The sequence below is a fragment of the Montipora capricornis genome, chromosome 6, assembly GCF_036669925.1.
Source record: "Montipora capricornis isolate CH-2021 chromosome 6, ASM3666992v2, whole genome shotgun sequence".
NCBI lineage: Eukaryota > Metazoa > Cnidaria > Anthozoa > Scleractinia > Acroporidae > Montipora > Montipora capricornis.
In genome coordinates, this window is record NC_090888.1 from 73,662,745 (window position 1) to 73,679,649 (window position 16,905).

Sequence of the window (16,905 nt, forward strand, 5' to 3'; positions counted from 1 at the left end):
ACTTGAAATTTTATTTAACTGAGTTTGTTCTCGAAAGACAGTGTTTTGCCTTTGATGAATCTCTTCTTACATCTGAGAGGTTGACATGAGAAATGCATGTATTGGAAAGTTTGTGTTTGGACAATGAAATAATTATTGCTGCTGGCAAAACTTGGATCTTTGAAAACTTCTATGTCTATGTAGAAAAACAATGTGTTAAGATGTCATTTTACAAGCAAATTTGATTGTTGGTTGGTTTCACATGGTGCCATAACATTGCTGTTATGTGATAAAGTGTTGTAGTGTCAATCCTATTAATAACAAGGTCTCTTTACATGTGAAGTGTTGAAACTGGTTTGAGCCACCTTAACCCATTGACTCCTGGGGGTTCCCCATTGACGAGTAAAATCGTCTGGAATTAGACAGAGTTTAATATCCTGGCGTTAGACAGAGCAAAATATTAAGTATGGCTGGTTTAGGCCGGTTTGGGGGTGAATGAGTTCATGGGACATTGACAGTGAGTGATTAACCCATTGACGCCCAGGGGTTCCCCATTGACGAGTAACATACTCTGGCATTAGACACAGTAAAATACTAAGTCTGGCCGGTTTCGGCTGGTTTGGACTTACATTTGTGTAAGGTGGCTCAAACCAGAAACTCTCTTAAGAATGCCTACAACAATGTACACTGTATCACGTAACAGCAAATGTTATGGTGCCATATGAAACACTGATTAATTCCAAACAAGATGCAGTCATTATTGTGATGTAATAAGTTACTTTGGCAATGGGAAAGCCCAGCAAAAACACCCTATATTTTGGATTTAATTGCTAATATCTCAAAAACAAACTCAGTAACCCCCCTTTTTTATTGCTGAAAAGTGATCAGAAGGCCAAGATGAAACTTTCTGCAAAGTTTAAAGAAATTCTGCTTGGCTGTACAGATTTTTTTTTAACTTTGCAGGAAGTTTCATCTTGGCCGTCTGATTACATTTCAGAAATAAAAAATGGCAGTCACCATATGAGCAAATAAAGACACAATAAAGGGTGTTTTTGCAGGGCTTGCTCGCTTGCTCTCATAATAATGACTGCATCTTGTTCAGCAATAATTGGTGTTTCATGTGGTGCCATAATATTTCTAATACGTGATACAGTGTTGTAGTGTCGATCCTTCTAATAAGAGAGTTACATGCAAGCGTTGAAACTTGTTTGAGCGACCTTACATGCAAATCAAATAATGGTTTTTAATAAGACGGTAATATACTCACCGTCGCTGAGTGCATTTTGAACTAAACAAGCTCAACCTACTTATAACTTATACGTAGATACCGGGAATCGATCCGGGCTACGTTTGTGGAAGGCGCATGAAGGTGAGTGGTATCATCACTACGCCAACCGTAATCATGAATCACAGAATAAAATAACATAAAGCAATTAATTTCTGTGAGAGGAAGGAGTAAATGTAGGCGGTTCTATTTCATGCCTACGTACATGCACGGTGAAGTGTTAGATTACAAGAATGAGGTATTACATGTAAAGGCTGTCTTACATCTTTTACGCCCAAAGCCGTTTTCACTCCTAGTATTAGCAATCCGACTCCGCTAATGGCTAAAACAGTACCGTAACCTAACGCCTTGATGGCCAACTTGACACCTTCTTGTGTCCGAACATCAAAAGGCTCTGGACCTCTCCGACGAGCTTGGCCAATGGCAAAGCCAAAGCCACCGACAATGGATGCCAAGGTTACTCCAGATATGAAAAACGCTTTTGACAAAACCGAACCAGGACTACTGTGATTTAAGGCCGATGTGTTCCCTTGATATTTCTCTTGACAGTTCGCCCTGTCGTCCGCCATTAATTCCGAACTACTGCAGGCTCACGTAAGCATGCGCTCTGAGTATTTCGGTGAGGTGCCCGCTCTCGAACACTTCATCTTCTTGTGCAGTGGTTCTCGTTGGATTTTCTTATTAAGTTCTCTACACAGGAACCGGTGGCTATGGTGACTCTTCCCGCAGCGAGGAACACCTGCTTATATGCTCGCTGGTATTAAAAGACTAAGAAAACCTCCATGACTCAGAAGCAATACACACCCATCATGTCAAATCGTAATTGGGAGGTTTTTCCCGGGAGAAACAAGTTTTACTGCGATGGAAGGATCATTATGACGCGAAATAACGGCGTCTTTTACTTCACTGTGGTTCTTATAGTAATCACTAGCGGTCTTTTCTTTGCTTTTGAGTAAGTATACTTTTGATCGTTTCTCAGCATAACGTGGGTCATGAGATCTGTTTCGGAAGGAAAATTTCAAATTCATCCAGGGACCAGTTCACCTGTAAATGGTTTTCCACCATGTTTTCCCTGTTTTATACGATTTACACCGTTACGTAGACAGAACTCGACTTGCATGGAAGAGGTATAGGATTTGTAAGTTGTAACCTGGTGTACTTTATCGTCAAGTTTAAATTTATTCAAATTATGTTTTGTTTTGCCGAACTATAAACAATCCACCCGATAGTTATTGTATTTTGTAATTTCTTCAACAACGGTGATGTGCAACGTCATTCATGTTTCTGCTACTTACATTACAGTTTGTTAGTGTTGGTGTTGTGAAAGCAATGCAAAATCCATCAACACATCTGTTTGGTATGTTGATTAAGGGACCTTAATTTTTCAGAGTAAGCAGAAGTCTGCAGAGCCCCTTTTTAAGATAGCCACATGCCATTTGTGGAACTGTGCAGAATCACTCTGTAGACTCCTAAGCGGCCAAAGCTCATGTTACACTCGAGACGTGGCTGTGAAAGGCATCATGTCAGCAACAACACTGTACTAGGCAATTTCATAGTTTTTTTTACTGGGTTGCCAGTATGGCAATCCCAGTTGGAAAAAGGGTGGATTTGTTGAGTGTTTTTCTTTTTTTTTTTTTTTTTTCTGTGTCTGTAAAAGTCTTGACTGTCACTCCCCTGCTAAGTAGTGTCTTTGTGCATAGAGCCTTCTGTGCGTATTTTCTTAGGATCGAGAGGGTAGTGGGAAATGCGTAGATTTCTCTGGTGGACACAGTAAAACGATTAACTTAACGGGCAATGGCGTCGAAAGTCATGTAACGCGAATGGCGTTTTAGTGGATCTTTGAACAAAATATACCCTTATGAAGCTCAATAATGGCAAGTCAATTGGATACTGAACAAGACAGGCGGTGGAATCTTAAAAGCGACGAGTAATGGACTTCGACAACAATCTGTCGCCCGCCGAGCCGTCTTTTACCAAGTGTGCTGTTATGTAGAACACTGAAGATTCGTAGGGCAGCGATAATAGTGAATTCAAAGACTAGACCAGGTGGATTGGATGGAATTTCAAGCGTTAAAATCGCTGAAAAGGTAAGGTTATTTTCGCAGTGATGCAATTGCGTGTCTTCACCACATGTTCCTTTGATCTCACATTATTGTGTTTTCCGTCAAAATATTCGCTTGTTTTCACTTTCGCTCGAACATATTTACCTTTATTACAGTGTTCTCACCAGGCCGCGCCATTGCGGGATTCCTGCAGTTTCAAAACAAATGACGCACTGAGATGATGTAAAAGGGCCATCAGGGCGCAAAGAAGAAAAACAAAAGCTAAAAAAAATTCTTAACTGATGCAAAAAGAAAATCTAATTTCTAAAAATCAGTCATACTCGAGGTTCGATCGAGGGATCAATGATTCCTATAACAGGCATTATGATTAGCTGGGCGTGTGAACACATAAGCCAATGAGCGGCGTTGTTGCATTTGAGAATACACGTGCTTGAATTGTCCGCCATATTTGTTTATGAATATTTCATTTGTGCGTTAATTTATGGAAAACAGAAAAAAAACAAGGAAGTTTGGATTCGTTTTTCTGTAGTAAAGCGAAGCAGCCAAAATTGCAGTTAAATGAAGAACCTGATAACGTCAAAGAAACAGGAACACCAGTAGAAACTGAGAAACTGATGCAAAGAAGGTTCCAGCAATCGTGGAAAACAAAATACGTATGGCTTAAATATGACGAGACTTCATTTTTGGAGCTTGGACACTCACACATCAAAATTTAACAACTTAAATTGTTTGTATTCATTTTATTCACATATTGACGTTCTACAGCAATTATATATGTATATAAAGTAAAGTACAGTGTGTTATTAAAATTACTTTCAGTAATGATGAGACTGTGGTCAAAGATAACGTTGTTAAGCTGTCTACCAATACCATCTACCAATACATTTGAATTCCATAACGACCCAGTCTATCTCTCAAATGACCGACTTTTTTTGTCTTAATGGGCCCCTCGACCCCAAGATGCAAAATCCTGGTGAGAACACTGTTATTACATGTCCAATGAATAGTTTTATTCTCTGGGATGAATTTTCCGTCGAAAAATCGGTTATTTGGGTGGTTTTTGGCAAACAGAGGTTAATTATTCATAATGCAATCGTTTTATCACATTACGCATTGATCGCTAATCCGATTATTCCTAAAAATCTAAAAATATTCGTGCCTCATCAGTTTTCAGTCGAATTTATGTCCAAGAAAGCAGATAAATTGCAGAAAATTTTAGTTTTGCATCCAAAAATGGATAATCAACACTAAAATGACCAAATTTTGCCTGGAAAACATATTTTACTGTTATTTTTCTTAAATTTTTTCGTTCAACTTTCGCTTTTATAAACTGTTTCAGTTGTCTGTAAATAAGTTATATGCTGTTGGAAAGCTTATTTTCTTAGCTTTAAAATGATGTATTTTTTCCCCCTAACTTTAAATATTTTTTGAAAAAAAAAACATTTTTTGGCGATGGCTGATTTACCGCAGTTTTTCCGCAGTTGGGAAAGTAGGAAAAAGAGTTAATTAATAGGCCGGTAGCCAGGTTTTTAACCTCAGAAAAGGATCTGTTTCGTTGTACGAACGTGTGAGGACCTGTGAGCCAAAGGGCCTCTTTGCTGGTATGACTTCTGGGTGACCCCTTAATAACTTCTTACTAACCAAGCCCGAGGGCCGTACTGGGGAATATTGGCCTGAGGTCGTGGCAGTACGGACCGAGCGCCAATATTACCCAGTACGGCTCAAGTAGTTTATTATATGGTTTTTTAAATTACCTTTTGCTTTGTTTTTGCAAGGCCGTAATCGGCCCGTGGGCATTACAGGAGAATAATGCCCTACAATTCAGTCACAATTAGCCAATCAGAGCGCGCATTATATCGGCTACAAACACAAGCCATATAATAAATGGTCTTAATGAACCCCCAACTTGAAAAAAATTGCCTGGAACGCTGCACGAACCACAGGCAACCCAGTGTATCCTCACGGAGGGTCTAGTTTTGAGTTAGTTTGCACAGGCAAGATCCCTAATTTCAATCCTATAGTCGAAAAGATGAGCACAAGCATCAGCGGACAATTGTCTGGTCTAGAAATGTGAAGGAAATCTTTCTCATTTAAGCCAAAAGGGTAATGCTTTCAGCAAGCAAACTCGCTTTTCGGCAAGAAAAAGGCTTTTGAGTACATTTGTCTGTTCTTCGCTGTGTCTAGCCTTGACTTTGTCTTTGGAAGATTACAACAGTTTTAATACCCTACTTGTTTCGTTCATTCATTGATAACTTTTCGCTTCTTTGCTCCTTTGTCGTGAAACTAACAAAAAAAACAAAGTGCCGAGACCAGTGTTGTTGCTGACGTGATGCTTTTGACAGGTATGTCTTGCGCATAATGCGACTTTGGGGCACCTATGGTAGACTGAACTTCCAATGGGAGGTTTGCTATGTAGAATCCTCCTTATTAAATAATCTATTAGGGTTAATATTTATAATAATATTATTTATCTCATGGTGAAAATGGTCTATCAAGACCATGAAAGCCAGAGGTGTTTCAAGTATACTGTAATAATTACATAACTTGTTTTTGTTTTGCAGTTGCCCATATTTATTTGAAAATGTGTCTCCAGCCGTACCCTTTGTTGCTGCATGGTTATTTATTTTTGTTATGTCAACATTACTTCGCACCGCATTCAGTGACCCAGGAATAGTTCCAAGAGCATCAGTTGAGGAGGCAGCATACATTGAAAAAACATTAGGTAAAACATTGATATTGATAAGTGAACAGTTTTCCATGGAAAAAAATCCCTTACATCATAGAGAATAGTCCTTGCAGTTCACTGACAAAAAAAGTGATAGAACCTTGCCGACCTGTCTTCTCAGTAGTTACAACATGGCTCCCTGACACCACATTTTTGATAACCAATCAGCTCGACAACCAGAGTAACAGTACTTAAGCATCACTTAACTGCAATGTTCTGAAGATGATTTCCACTCAAGTTGTCATAAAGTTAGTCAAAAGACTACAGTCATCTAATCTTAATAATTATTGTTCTCACCTTTTCTCTGTTACGGAATGTAAATGTAATTTTAAGGCAGAAGATGCACTATAAAAAGGGGTGCTCCATGGTCTGCTTTTGTTTGTATACACCCATATCACACAATGTACAAACAAAAGATTTTGCCCGTCTAGCCTCTCATTCAGTGTGAGGCTGGACGGGCAAAGACAATGCAAAGACCATGGACTCCAAAATGGCTGCCGAGTGATAAAGGTGAATTCACTCAAGCACTACTAATAATCCAAGCTGTTGAACAATAGTGATAACAAAACACATGGCATGTCACAGGATGCAGCAATGTGGATCCGCATAATTTCCTAAAATCTGCATCCTCCACATAATTACAATATTGTCTGCATAAACAGAACGGCAAGAAATGCCTGATATTAGTGATAAAGCAGCTGTTTACCATCCTCCTAAACATAAAAGCCAAAGAGATTGACTGTTTTGAAACGCTTATTTTTAGTTTATTGAACATTGAAGATCGATTGAAGAAAACACGCCATTTTGTCGCAAGATGAAAGGTTGTAAGCAATTTTCACACATTTTTCGGCAATGAGCCTGGACACTAGAACCTGTGTTATAAATTACAAATACCCTGGAGTCGAAATTTAAAAACTAACCGGTCACAATTTTTCGACAAGATATATGAAAACTTAGGTGCAAGTTATAGTCGCAAGATGTTTAACAGCAGTGAGCACCTTGCCAAGGGAATAGCCTTTAAACATCCCTGTACTAGGGATAGCCACTCACAGATTTAAGGCCACGTACTGCAAAGATATTTTAATTTTTAATTTAACATGGGTACTTTGTAGGAAGGAAACTACCAATAGACAATTGAACCACTTGATTGAAAGTTCTCCTGAGACATGTAAAGGGTTCATTCACAATATGCTTCATCAAAACATGTGAAAATTCATTTTGGTACATTGAAAGTATTGGATAGACCATTATTTTCTTTGCCACCAAATAAATGCACTTATTTTTGGTTTCACTTGTATGATCAAAAGCCATGTTTTTCAATGAAAACAAAAAGAAACGTTTGATGATAATAGAGTTAAATTCCAGGAGGATGGGGATTGGGACACCAACATGACTTCCATTTCTTTGTTTCTGCAAGCTTTTTAGCAAAAGCTAAATGTGTATTTATTTATTTGTTTTGTCACTTGCAGGTTACATGAATTTGAGAAAAAGATAATTTTAGTAAAGAATAGTGATGGGGAAGCCTGAACTAGAAGCCTAGGGGTTATATGAGGATCCAGGCTCCCTCAAGATTAGTTAAAGTAGACATAACATAAAATTTTGGGAAAAGATAACGCAATATTACACATACATTACAGTATAAACAATCATAATATACTGTACATAATACAACTTATTTAGAAACAAAACTATACTTACAAAAGGAGATTGAAATAATTTAACTAGAATATTTCAATAAAAGTTGACATTTAATTAAGGGAAAATTTAAAATTAACTAGACTAGTCAAGGACGTTAAATGTCTGCTTAAAGAGTTCCAAAAGAGCGGTCCTTGGTAAGAAATACTAAATTGTTTTAAGGTTGTGCGGGCTTAATAGGTCGAAAGTTCTGAGCAAATCAAGTGTTGCAATCATGGACAAGAGAGCCAGCTGTGAAAAGATTGTAGAAGGTCAAAGGCAGTAGATGGTTTCAATATGGGAACATTAAAATACCATTTTGTAAAGAATTGATCTCGAAGACCTTTAATATTTTCAAATTCTTAAAGCACGGATCCGAAGGAACTCGGAAAAAGCTTGTTTTAGCTTTGTCTAAAACTGTTGTAATAAATTATTTTTCTGAAGTAAAATAATAAAAATGTTTTATTGTCATGTCTGCTGATTACCAGCTTAATTTTACAAAATCAAATTGTCTTCCTTTCAGAAACTCCAAATCAAGATGCGCAAACATACCGGCCTCCTCCAAGAATTAAAGAGATAGCTATAAATGGACAAGCTGTGAAACTGAAGTTTTGTTTTACTTGCAAAATATTTCGACCACCAAGAGCATCACATTGTAGCATGTGTGACAACTGCGTAGGTAAGTACTCATTTTGCTTTAAATGTGAGCCAACCACTAATAGACCATTCTATGAAGCTCACTACCAGCTGAGTAAAAGCTGTGAACTCTTGTGACAGTCACTCACTAAACAATTTTTTAAATAAACACAAGGCCTTTTGTGTTTTTTTTTTTATCACCACAGTTTTTATTTTTGTACATTGTACGTTTCTTTTTGTTGTAGTGCACTGTAAGATGCACTACACAATACATGTACATGTGTCACCAGGTTGTAAGAGCGTAAGAGTTTTATGTCTGTGGTAACAATAGGCCTGCAGTGCGTGCATAACTCACGAACATAAACAGGTCTGTTGGAAGCAAGCTTGAGTTTCAACAAAATGAGCCCCAAAATCGGCAAAAATTTGTGATGCTGATGAATAATAAAACAGCGGCTGTTCCAAAACTATGGAATTACATGGTGATAAATACATGTAACCTCGTCTAGGAGAGTAAATTTTTGACTTTGCAGAAACAATGGTCAACCTCGAGAGTTGGGCGATTTGTGATCTTTGTGTTGAATTTGCACATTTCTTGTCAATCTTTAAAACACTTGAAAGAAAAAAAAACCAAACTAACAAAAACAAAAACCAGGTTTCTTGCCATCATTTTGGCACAGATGCATCCTTTGTTTTGCGAGAAAATAAGCAAGGTAACTTGATCACGTTGCCCGCTGAATTCGATGGCACTTTCGATTGTGTGATTTACGTGTGCAGCCAAAAGTACAATTGAACGTAGCAAAAATCTCCCAAAATGTTTTTCTCTGATGGTAACTTTTTATCTTCTCATTTCAAAAATTTAAGTTGAGATAAGTTAAGATAACTTGAATCTCCTGGAAGACAAAATGCAGCTCAGTTGACAATTATGCAGTGCTGGGCTACTGCACTACCACACCTACATGTACACAATGTGTGCCTATTTTTCTCAATTAAAATACATGTACAGTATGGTAGGATGTCACGCTGAAGCAAAAAAGTCATTGTAACTTCTGTGCATTGTTATTATTATTGTTGTTGTTGTTATTATTATTATTTTTATTGTTATTATTAATATTATTATTATTATTATTATCATTATTATTATTGTTATTATTATTGTTTCTTGCATTAACCAACTATATAATTTTGTCCCATTCCTATAAATAAATTTCAAATACCATAAACACTGGCGTATAAACCGCACTCGCAGATAAGCCGCACCCCAAGTTTAGCAACTTAGATTTTGGAAAAAAAAATTTGAAAGAAATTAAAATAAATCAAAAGTGGAGTCTTGACAAAGATGTCTTACATGTAAATGCACTGTTTCTTCAAGTTTCTTGCACGTGTCAACCCGCGTATTAACTCACTAACATTAAAACAGTCAATACTCAAACTCTTACCTATAATTTTGACTCTCTAATAGTATGAAAATCCGACTAGGACATAAATTTGATCTTTCTCTGGCATTTTTAATACAGTATTTTTCATTCCTGTCCATTTCTCATTAGAATTTACATGCAACAACACCTGACGAACGTTTCGGCTCGTTTTAGCTTAGTAACCAGGCATTCTCGCTCGTGGTGGATCGATTTCTGTCGAAGTGAGCGGCCATCATCGACATTGTAAACAACTTTGTGGTGGAATGGAGATTCCTGCCCAGTGAAGTTCACCTGCTCAAGAAAGGGAATGTTAAACCGGTTAAAAGATCTTTTAACGAAGAACGTTTAATCATTGTGTAAGCTCAAACAAAAATGGCTTTTTTAGGAGCCACCAAACTCGCAAAAGCAATGATCAATGCGTAATGCGGTATTGTTTTATGAAGTTCTTATTAATTTGCTGCACAGGTCTATACAGACTTAAGAATTTTCTCTAAACTTGTTAATTTATGTAAATTTATGGCATAATGCAGGTAAGCCGCATCCCCGATCTGATCTGAAAATTTTGAGCGAAAAAGTGCGGCTTATACGCCGGTGTTTACTAAATATATTTCAATCTAGAATACAGGAAAGGTCATCACCATATAGTAGGCCTAGTTGTCTTCCCCACACATCCCACTTGTTGAAAGATGTTTAAAAATTATTATTATTATTATTATTATTATTATTAACTGCATATTCAATGTACTAGTAACTTGCTTTTTTTTTTTCTTAGAACGTTTTGATCATCACTGTCCATGGGTAAGCACTTCATTTATTTCCGGGTCATTATAATTTCTACATCATGAAGTTAGTCTTACTGCCTCTTAACAATCTTAAAGCTTTTAGTCATAGGGGAAAGTGGTTCTAAATGCCTTCCAGTTATCATGCACTTTGAACCTCTTTTTTTCTTATCTACATTGCAGCTTGTTTTCTCAGCAAAGCGTAAATGGATATTAGACACCAGGAAACTTAATAGAACTGATAATAAATTATGGATTGTTTCAATATCTTGCAGATAAGCTGCACCCTGGGTTTGAGAGCTTGTGTAGTACTACTTACATGAACTTTTAAATAAAAGAATCACCCCGAACAGAATGATGAAATGTTTCCAATTATTGACAAAGAGTTATATAATCTACAACTGTATCTGGTTATGAACTTTTGAGTTATTGCTACATGTATGCATACATCAACAAGTGAATATAGTGCTACCCACAAAAACAAGAAGTTAAAATGAGTTGCAAAATTGGTGAAACACTTCCGTTAAAAAACAGCTTTTCTACAATCCGCGTCAAAAGACTTCGGGACACTTGTCAGTTTTGTATCGTTATATGAAAAGAGCATGTTCTTCTGTCGCTGCCTTTTTCACACACCCCTCTTCCCCCTAGACAATGTCGAAACATGTGAGCGATCAATGAATGGATCTTGATCTCGGAGACATGAAAAATCAACATTGAAATGGAGGGGGGGAGGGGGAAAGCGGGAATTGTCCCAAAAGTCTTGACCGGGATTGTAGCTACCAATACATGTACCTGCTGTATCTACAATTCCAACCTTTGCCACATCCGCTACAGTCAGTCAGTTTACAGGGATTTCTGTATCCCTTTCTGATTGGCTAAATTCTTGCGCGCTTTGTGATTCAACGTTCACTTACTTGACAAATCATGTATCCATTATTAATTTTGCAGAAAATGTGCTTTGTGTTTCAATAGCCAAAGGTCAAAAGGCGATTTTTTGATTGGCTTTTTTACGTGAAGCACAATGCAATTCATAAATATTTCTAGTGTTCAGTCATGGTTTTCCAATTTTGACAGTTACAAATATATTTCTACATGATCTTTTAGGACTTTGAACTCTCTTTCCAACTTTTATGAAAGGGACTGTGTGATTTGTTGAGTGAGAAAACATCCTATCACACAGTGTGTAAGATTCTAGCCAATCAGGCAGGGATACGGAAATCCCTGCAAAACGAACTAGCTTTTGGGAGCTGTTGCACAGACGGACTATGTCTAAGTTTTTGACCTAGGTTTCGAGTTACATGTCTGACTGCCAGCAGGCTAACAAAATCAATGATTAAACAAAATCAAAACCCCTAACCCTAACCTTTTGTACCAAAATGCAACAAAAAATATGCTTAATTCTTTTAGGGAAAATTTGTTTGGGGTTAAAGTGCACTTTAATGCTAGTGTTTTCTCATTTTTTAGGTGGGCAACTGTGTAGGAAAGAGGAATTACAAGTTTTTTTTCATGTTTCTTCTTTCGCTGTCCATCTACTGTTGTTATTTGTTTGCTTTTGTGGTGACTCACCTAGTACTGTGTAAGTAGTTCTGTCAATTTCAAATTAATTTTGTTAACAAAGTTAATGGTAAGAGTTGTCAAAAAATAGGCTAACCCTAACCCGTCGTATTCTAACATGCTTGTTGTCTGGGTCTACAGTCCAAGTGCACCCTTCAAAGATACATGTATTGTGCACTTTACAGTGTATCACTATTTTCCTATGCAAACTGTGCAAATGCAGTGTATAGATGCTTAATTACTGTTACAAAAAATTTTTGGCTTTTCTCTGGCTGTTAATGTTGTCATTCTGCCAGGTTTTATAAGGCGGGCAATTAAAGCTTTGTGGCGGCTATTTTTTGATGAGGTGTGCCAACAGATATTTGATAGAATTTAATTTTAATATATCTTCATTGCTTATTTTTCCAGTGTCTAAAGGAGAGGAATCATTTATTTCCGCTATGAAGAAATCTCCAGCTAGATATCCTTCAATACTTCCTTAATTTGTGCACCTCTCAAAACAAGTGATGCATTTGTAAATCGAGTAATTCCTCTGCCAAGCCTTTATTGGTGTTTTAAATATAAGAAACACTGTTCTTTTTAGGAGGGCAATTTTAAAGTGTGAAGCTTGTGGGGATGTGTTTGGAAATCAACTCTTCAAATAAGATTTTCAACTGCAAGGATCAGGCAGCTGGTAGGCAAATCTAATTGGTGAACAGACTGAGTTAAACTTAACCATTCCGGGCGCTAATAGCATGCACTCATCTAGACAAATCAACTACATGTGTGGATGAAAACTCAGTCACTCACTCACCCACTCACCCACTCACCCACCAACCAGATCATGGAATCCAGATAATGGAAGGTGGAGAAGCCAATTGGTTTGCCTCTGGCCAGTTGGTTGTTGTTTTTGTTGATGTTGTTGTCGTCCTGAAATGGCCCTTTTGGCAGAGGTCAATAATGCATGTTAAGAGTGTTCATAGCAGTGTAACATCGATTTGAGCAAAAAAATTCACCATGGCTTAAGTATAAAACCGTGAGATTTATAATGACTTTTATGGTTTTTATCCTTGTACACAGTGTATATCATTATGTCAACATTGATTTTTTTTATTTTTTTAAGCAGAGGTCTGTTTGTGTTCCTTGACTGATTTTACCATCCTTGAGGCCATTGTTTGCTTTTTCTCTATTTGGTCGATAGTTGGATTAACAGGCTTTCATTCATATTTAGTTGCATCCAATCAAACCACGAATGAAGATGTAAGTAACACTACGCAGGCAAAACCCTGAGCTGAGTTGTTTTCCCTTGAATTTGGTACTCTCTTCAACAAGCTATAGTTCAGCAAAAGGCAAATGTCAAGATCACCATAGGCATTATCTTGGTGTCATTTTCCTCCAACCCCCATTTATTATGGTTGATTCAGTTCTTCAAATTGTAGTAAATTATATCTGCTGTACATTAATTTTATTTCCACCCTCCAAAGTGGAAATAGTTTTTAGCCTTGTATAGGTATCATTTTACCTTGTTAGTGATTACTGCGTGACAGAACAGTATCAAATGAAAGCATTACCATGATGCGAATTTGCATTTTGAGAGGACATATTTTCCGTAGCCTTTAACTCGCTACTCACAGAATGGGTTAGAAGTGATCTCTGTCTTCTTTCGGTTTGAAGGACGTATTGGAAAAGAAAAAGCACACACGAAGTTCTTAATACAACCAGGTTTGGTAAAAAAAATGAAGTTTCTCTTGATTTGACAGATAAAAGGATCATTTTCGGCACGGAGTGGTCAAGGTAATATCAATCCCTACAGTGAAGGGTCAGTGTGGAAAAATTGTGCTGCTGTCCTGTGTGGACCTTTTCACCCAAGGTAGTGACCATACCAAATTCAAGACAAAAAAGTATTTCAGAGCAGCTAATAAGTGTGATCTGGTTTCCATCATGCCTTTTTTTTCAGTCAAGAAAATTAAGGGAAAGTGATAAATATTAGGGTTTGAAACGTAAACGCCAGTCACACGTGGCGTTTTGAAGGCCTTCGGAAGGGTTTATCATGACCTTGCCTTAGTGTGTTTTATCTTATCCAGGCACTTTTAAACATAAAGAGTGCACAACTGGTGATGTTCTGCACAAAGGCGCAATAAAAGTCATTGTTTTATAAACTTGTTAGCAACGTAGTGGCACTCTCGAAACCCTTTTCAGCATTTTCCAAGCATCAGAACAGAGGTTAGGTTTACGGTTATGGGTTAATAACAAACAGTGTTAATGATAAATCCTCTAGCCTCTTCTTTCTCGTTTCTTTTAAATTAGTTTAATAAACAGGCGAGGAGTTATCATACCTGAACCTCCTGCATCAGACAAATATGGAGCAGTAAGGACAACTGCCACAGCCCCTATGGTAGGCTTAGCCTATACAGTAAGAGTTCCATCTACCCCTTAATTGTCTTCGTAGTGTGCTTACACAACATCAAATAACAGGATTAAAGGTGAAATGTAACAACGGGCAGCACCTTGTCTTTCAGAAATTCAAACTTTTAGATTCAAATGGTTTTTCATCACCCATACGAACAAGAGAATTAGTGTTTCTTTTATGTTACTGATTGACAGGTGACGGAACACCTCAATCTGTGGGTGCAAGGCTCGGTAAACTGATATAATTTTTGATTAAGGGTGCTCCCAACTACATTACGTGTCACTGCCTGAATGGTGTTCCAATCATCGAGCCTAGATCATCGTTGTTGTTGTTGTTGTTGTTGTTATTATTATTATTATTATTATTATTATTATTATTATTATTATTATTATTACGGTATTAAAACTCTGAATACCCTGATTAGTTAGCAAGCAATGGAAGAGGCTCGTAATTTGGGATCAAATGATGAAAATAAAATTTACTTTCAAGAAGAATCGTAACCTGTTTCAGTTTGGTGCCTTAAATCAGTTTTTTTTTCTTTTCAGTCTCCTGTACAACAGCTTAGTTCAAAAAATGGTGTAACACATGATCCTAAGAGAGAAGAGCACAGTAATCTACTTCCAAGAGCTCAAGAACAGGACAGTCTTCAGGCTGACAGTGAGCGAGGGCTGGTGAAGCTTAGTAGCGTCTAATAACAGCTGGGCATACTGTGTACCCCACCCCCTCCTCACATTTCGTTTGATCAACCATAACAGGCAGGCATTGCTTCCTGTGTGTCTACCAATATTTTAAGGTCTTGAGCTTGTAACGCGAGTTCTGTATCGCGAGAAGATTTGAGAACACGTGAAGTTTACATTCAGTGGCCTGAATACATGATGACGTTGTTTTTTTTTTAAGAAAAGGGAAGAGTTGTGAAAAGTAGGATACTGCTGCTATACAAGCTTCTTTGATAACGATAAAAAAAGTCGCGATTCGTTTTCTGCAATGAAGAAACAGTGTTTTTAAGAGGAAACCTTTCCAGGAGACCGAATTTATCTTTTACATATATGGTGACTGGTTGGCTGGTATTGACCACACCCGGTGGGGGGGAGGGGTGGGCACTTCCCATAAATGGGCCAATGGGGATGTGCCGCTGGATGGGGTCGCATCTTCACGACTGGATTGAACATAATGGTGTTGCATTTTCAAGAGATTTGTCGACAGAGTTACTAGAATGGCGTCGCAAATTGTCGGGATTTTGGGGGTAAGAAAATTCTGGCTAGTGGGATTTAAAAATGGAAAGATTGGCGGTAAAAAAAAGTTGTTACAGGAAGAACTGTAGCGCTGTTGATTTAATATTTACTAGTCGCATTATATTCCGTTTTGAAATTACAATTAAATGGCTTTATGTAAGGTTTATGCATCAAGAGAAAGTGCCTAAGTTGGGGTCGCCAAAATAACATTTACCCCAAAGTCTCTGAGGTGGGCTTTATAATTGGCCATAAAATAGGCTATAGAGGGGAAGGGGTTCTGAGAGGCCAGCGGCACATACCCATTGGAAATTGACCCAGGTACTCCCCCCCCCCTGGGGATGACTGGTCCTTCGGAAAACATTGAATTGTGTTTTCCGAGATTCGTGGGAAAACAATTAACTGTTTCCCGAGGGAACAGTCATTATGCGACTTGTTATATAGCACACACGGAAAAAACGTGCAACGGCAACGGCGGTCTTCGGTCAATAGGGAGCTTACGCAAGGACGACAACGACGGTTGCAAGAACGCCAAAAAACAGTGGGTTTAATGAGCAAAAACAATAGCTGTGCACGCCCTGCACGTGCGTTGTGCATTTTGGTACAGTTCTTTGCAGTCCTTGTCCTGACAACGACGTGATTTGACCAAATTTACGGTTGTGTAGAGGAGGTGAGAACCTGACGAAACAATTTTAATTTCTCCCCAAACAACCGCACAATTCATGCCAATTTTATTCCTGCAATGTTAATACACACTTTCCATACACCTTATTCCAAAATGGCCGCTGATTTATGCGGATACAAATAGACCATTTCACAGTTGTGTGCTTAGTTACCTGGCCTTTGAATGAAAGTGAGGCTGGAGTTGACCTTGCTTTGATAGAAACCTCAGCTTTTCTCATGTAAATTGCTACTTATTAGCATGACAACAAAATCATTAACATAAGAAAAGCAGTGAGGTTTCTATCAAAGCAAGGTCAACTCCAGCCTCACTTTCATTTAAAGGCCAGGTAACTAAGCACACAACTGTAAAATGGTCTATTGGCACTTGTTGCCTCGTTCAACATAAAGTATTCTTTTGAATTTTAAACTTAAGAACGAGGCATCAAGGGCTTATTTGAAGAAAAACATGAATATTTAAATGGCGGCCATTTTGGAATAAGGTGCATTTCGCACG

The 16,905-nt window shown here is 37.8% G+C and overlaps 2 protein-coding genes across 2 annotated transcripts in view; one reads left to right on the forward strand and one right to left on the reverse strand.

Moving 5' to 3' along the window:
- The window catches only part of LOC138054520 (transmembrane protein 242-like), a 4,160-nt gene extending 2,298 nt beyond the window's left edge, over nt 1-1,862 (reverse strand). Inside the window, exon 1 of the mRNA XM_068900971.1 lies at nt 1,528-1,862. Coding sequence (XP_068757072.1) covers nt 1,528-1,833 — 306 coding nt within the window. The 5' untranslated portion in view covers nt 1,834-1,862. The remainder of the gene's footprint in view (nt 1-1,527) is intronic.
- A 14-nt stretch (nt 1,863-1,876) lies between these two features.
- LOC138054519 (palmitoyltransferase ZDHHC14-like) lies at nt 1,877-15,492 on the forward strand. Its single transcript, XM_068900970.1, has 10 exons — nt 1,877-2,216; nt 5,889-6,049; nt 8,250-8,405; nt 10,550-10,575; nt 12,021-12,132; nt 12,519-12,570; nt 13,247-13,349; nt 13,850-13,959; nt 14,397-14,484; nt 15,045-15,492. Exons 1-10 carry the CDS (start codon nt 2,047-2,049, stop codon nt 15,189-15,191), a joined length of 1,125 nt encoding a protein of 374 aa, XP_068757071.1. The 5' UTR covers nt 1,877-2,046; the 3' UTR covers nt 15,192-15,492.
- Nucleotides 15,493-16,905: the final 1,413 nt, after the last annotated feature.

Coding starts and splice junctions, on each gene's coding strand:
- LOC138054519 (XM_068900970.1), top strand. CDS start 2,047: ATGACTCAGAAGCAATACACACCCATCATGTCAAATCGTAATTGGGAG. Junction 8,406..10,549: donor CATGTGTGACAACTGCGTAG/GTAAGTACTCAT, acceptor TTTTTTTCTTAG/AACGTTTTGATCATCACTGT. Junction 12,571..13,246: donor ATGAAGAAATCTCCAGCTAG/ATATCCTTCAAT, acceptor GACTGATTTTAC/CATCCTTGAGGCCATTGTTT.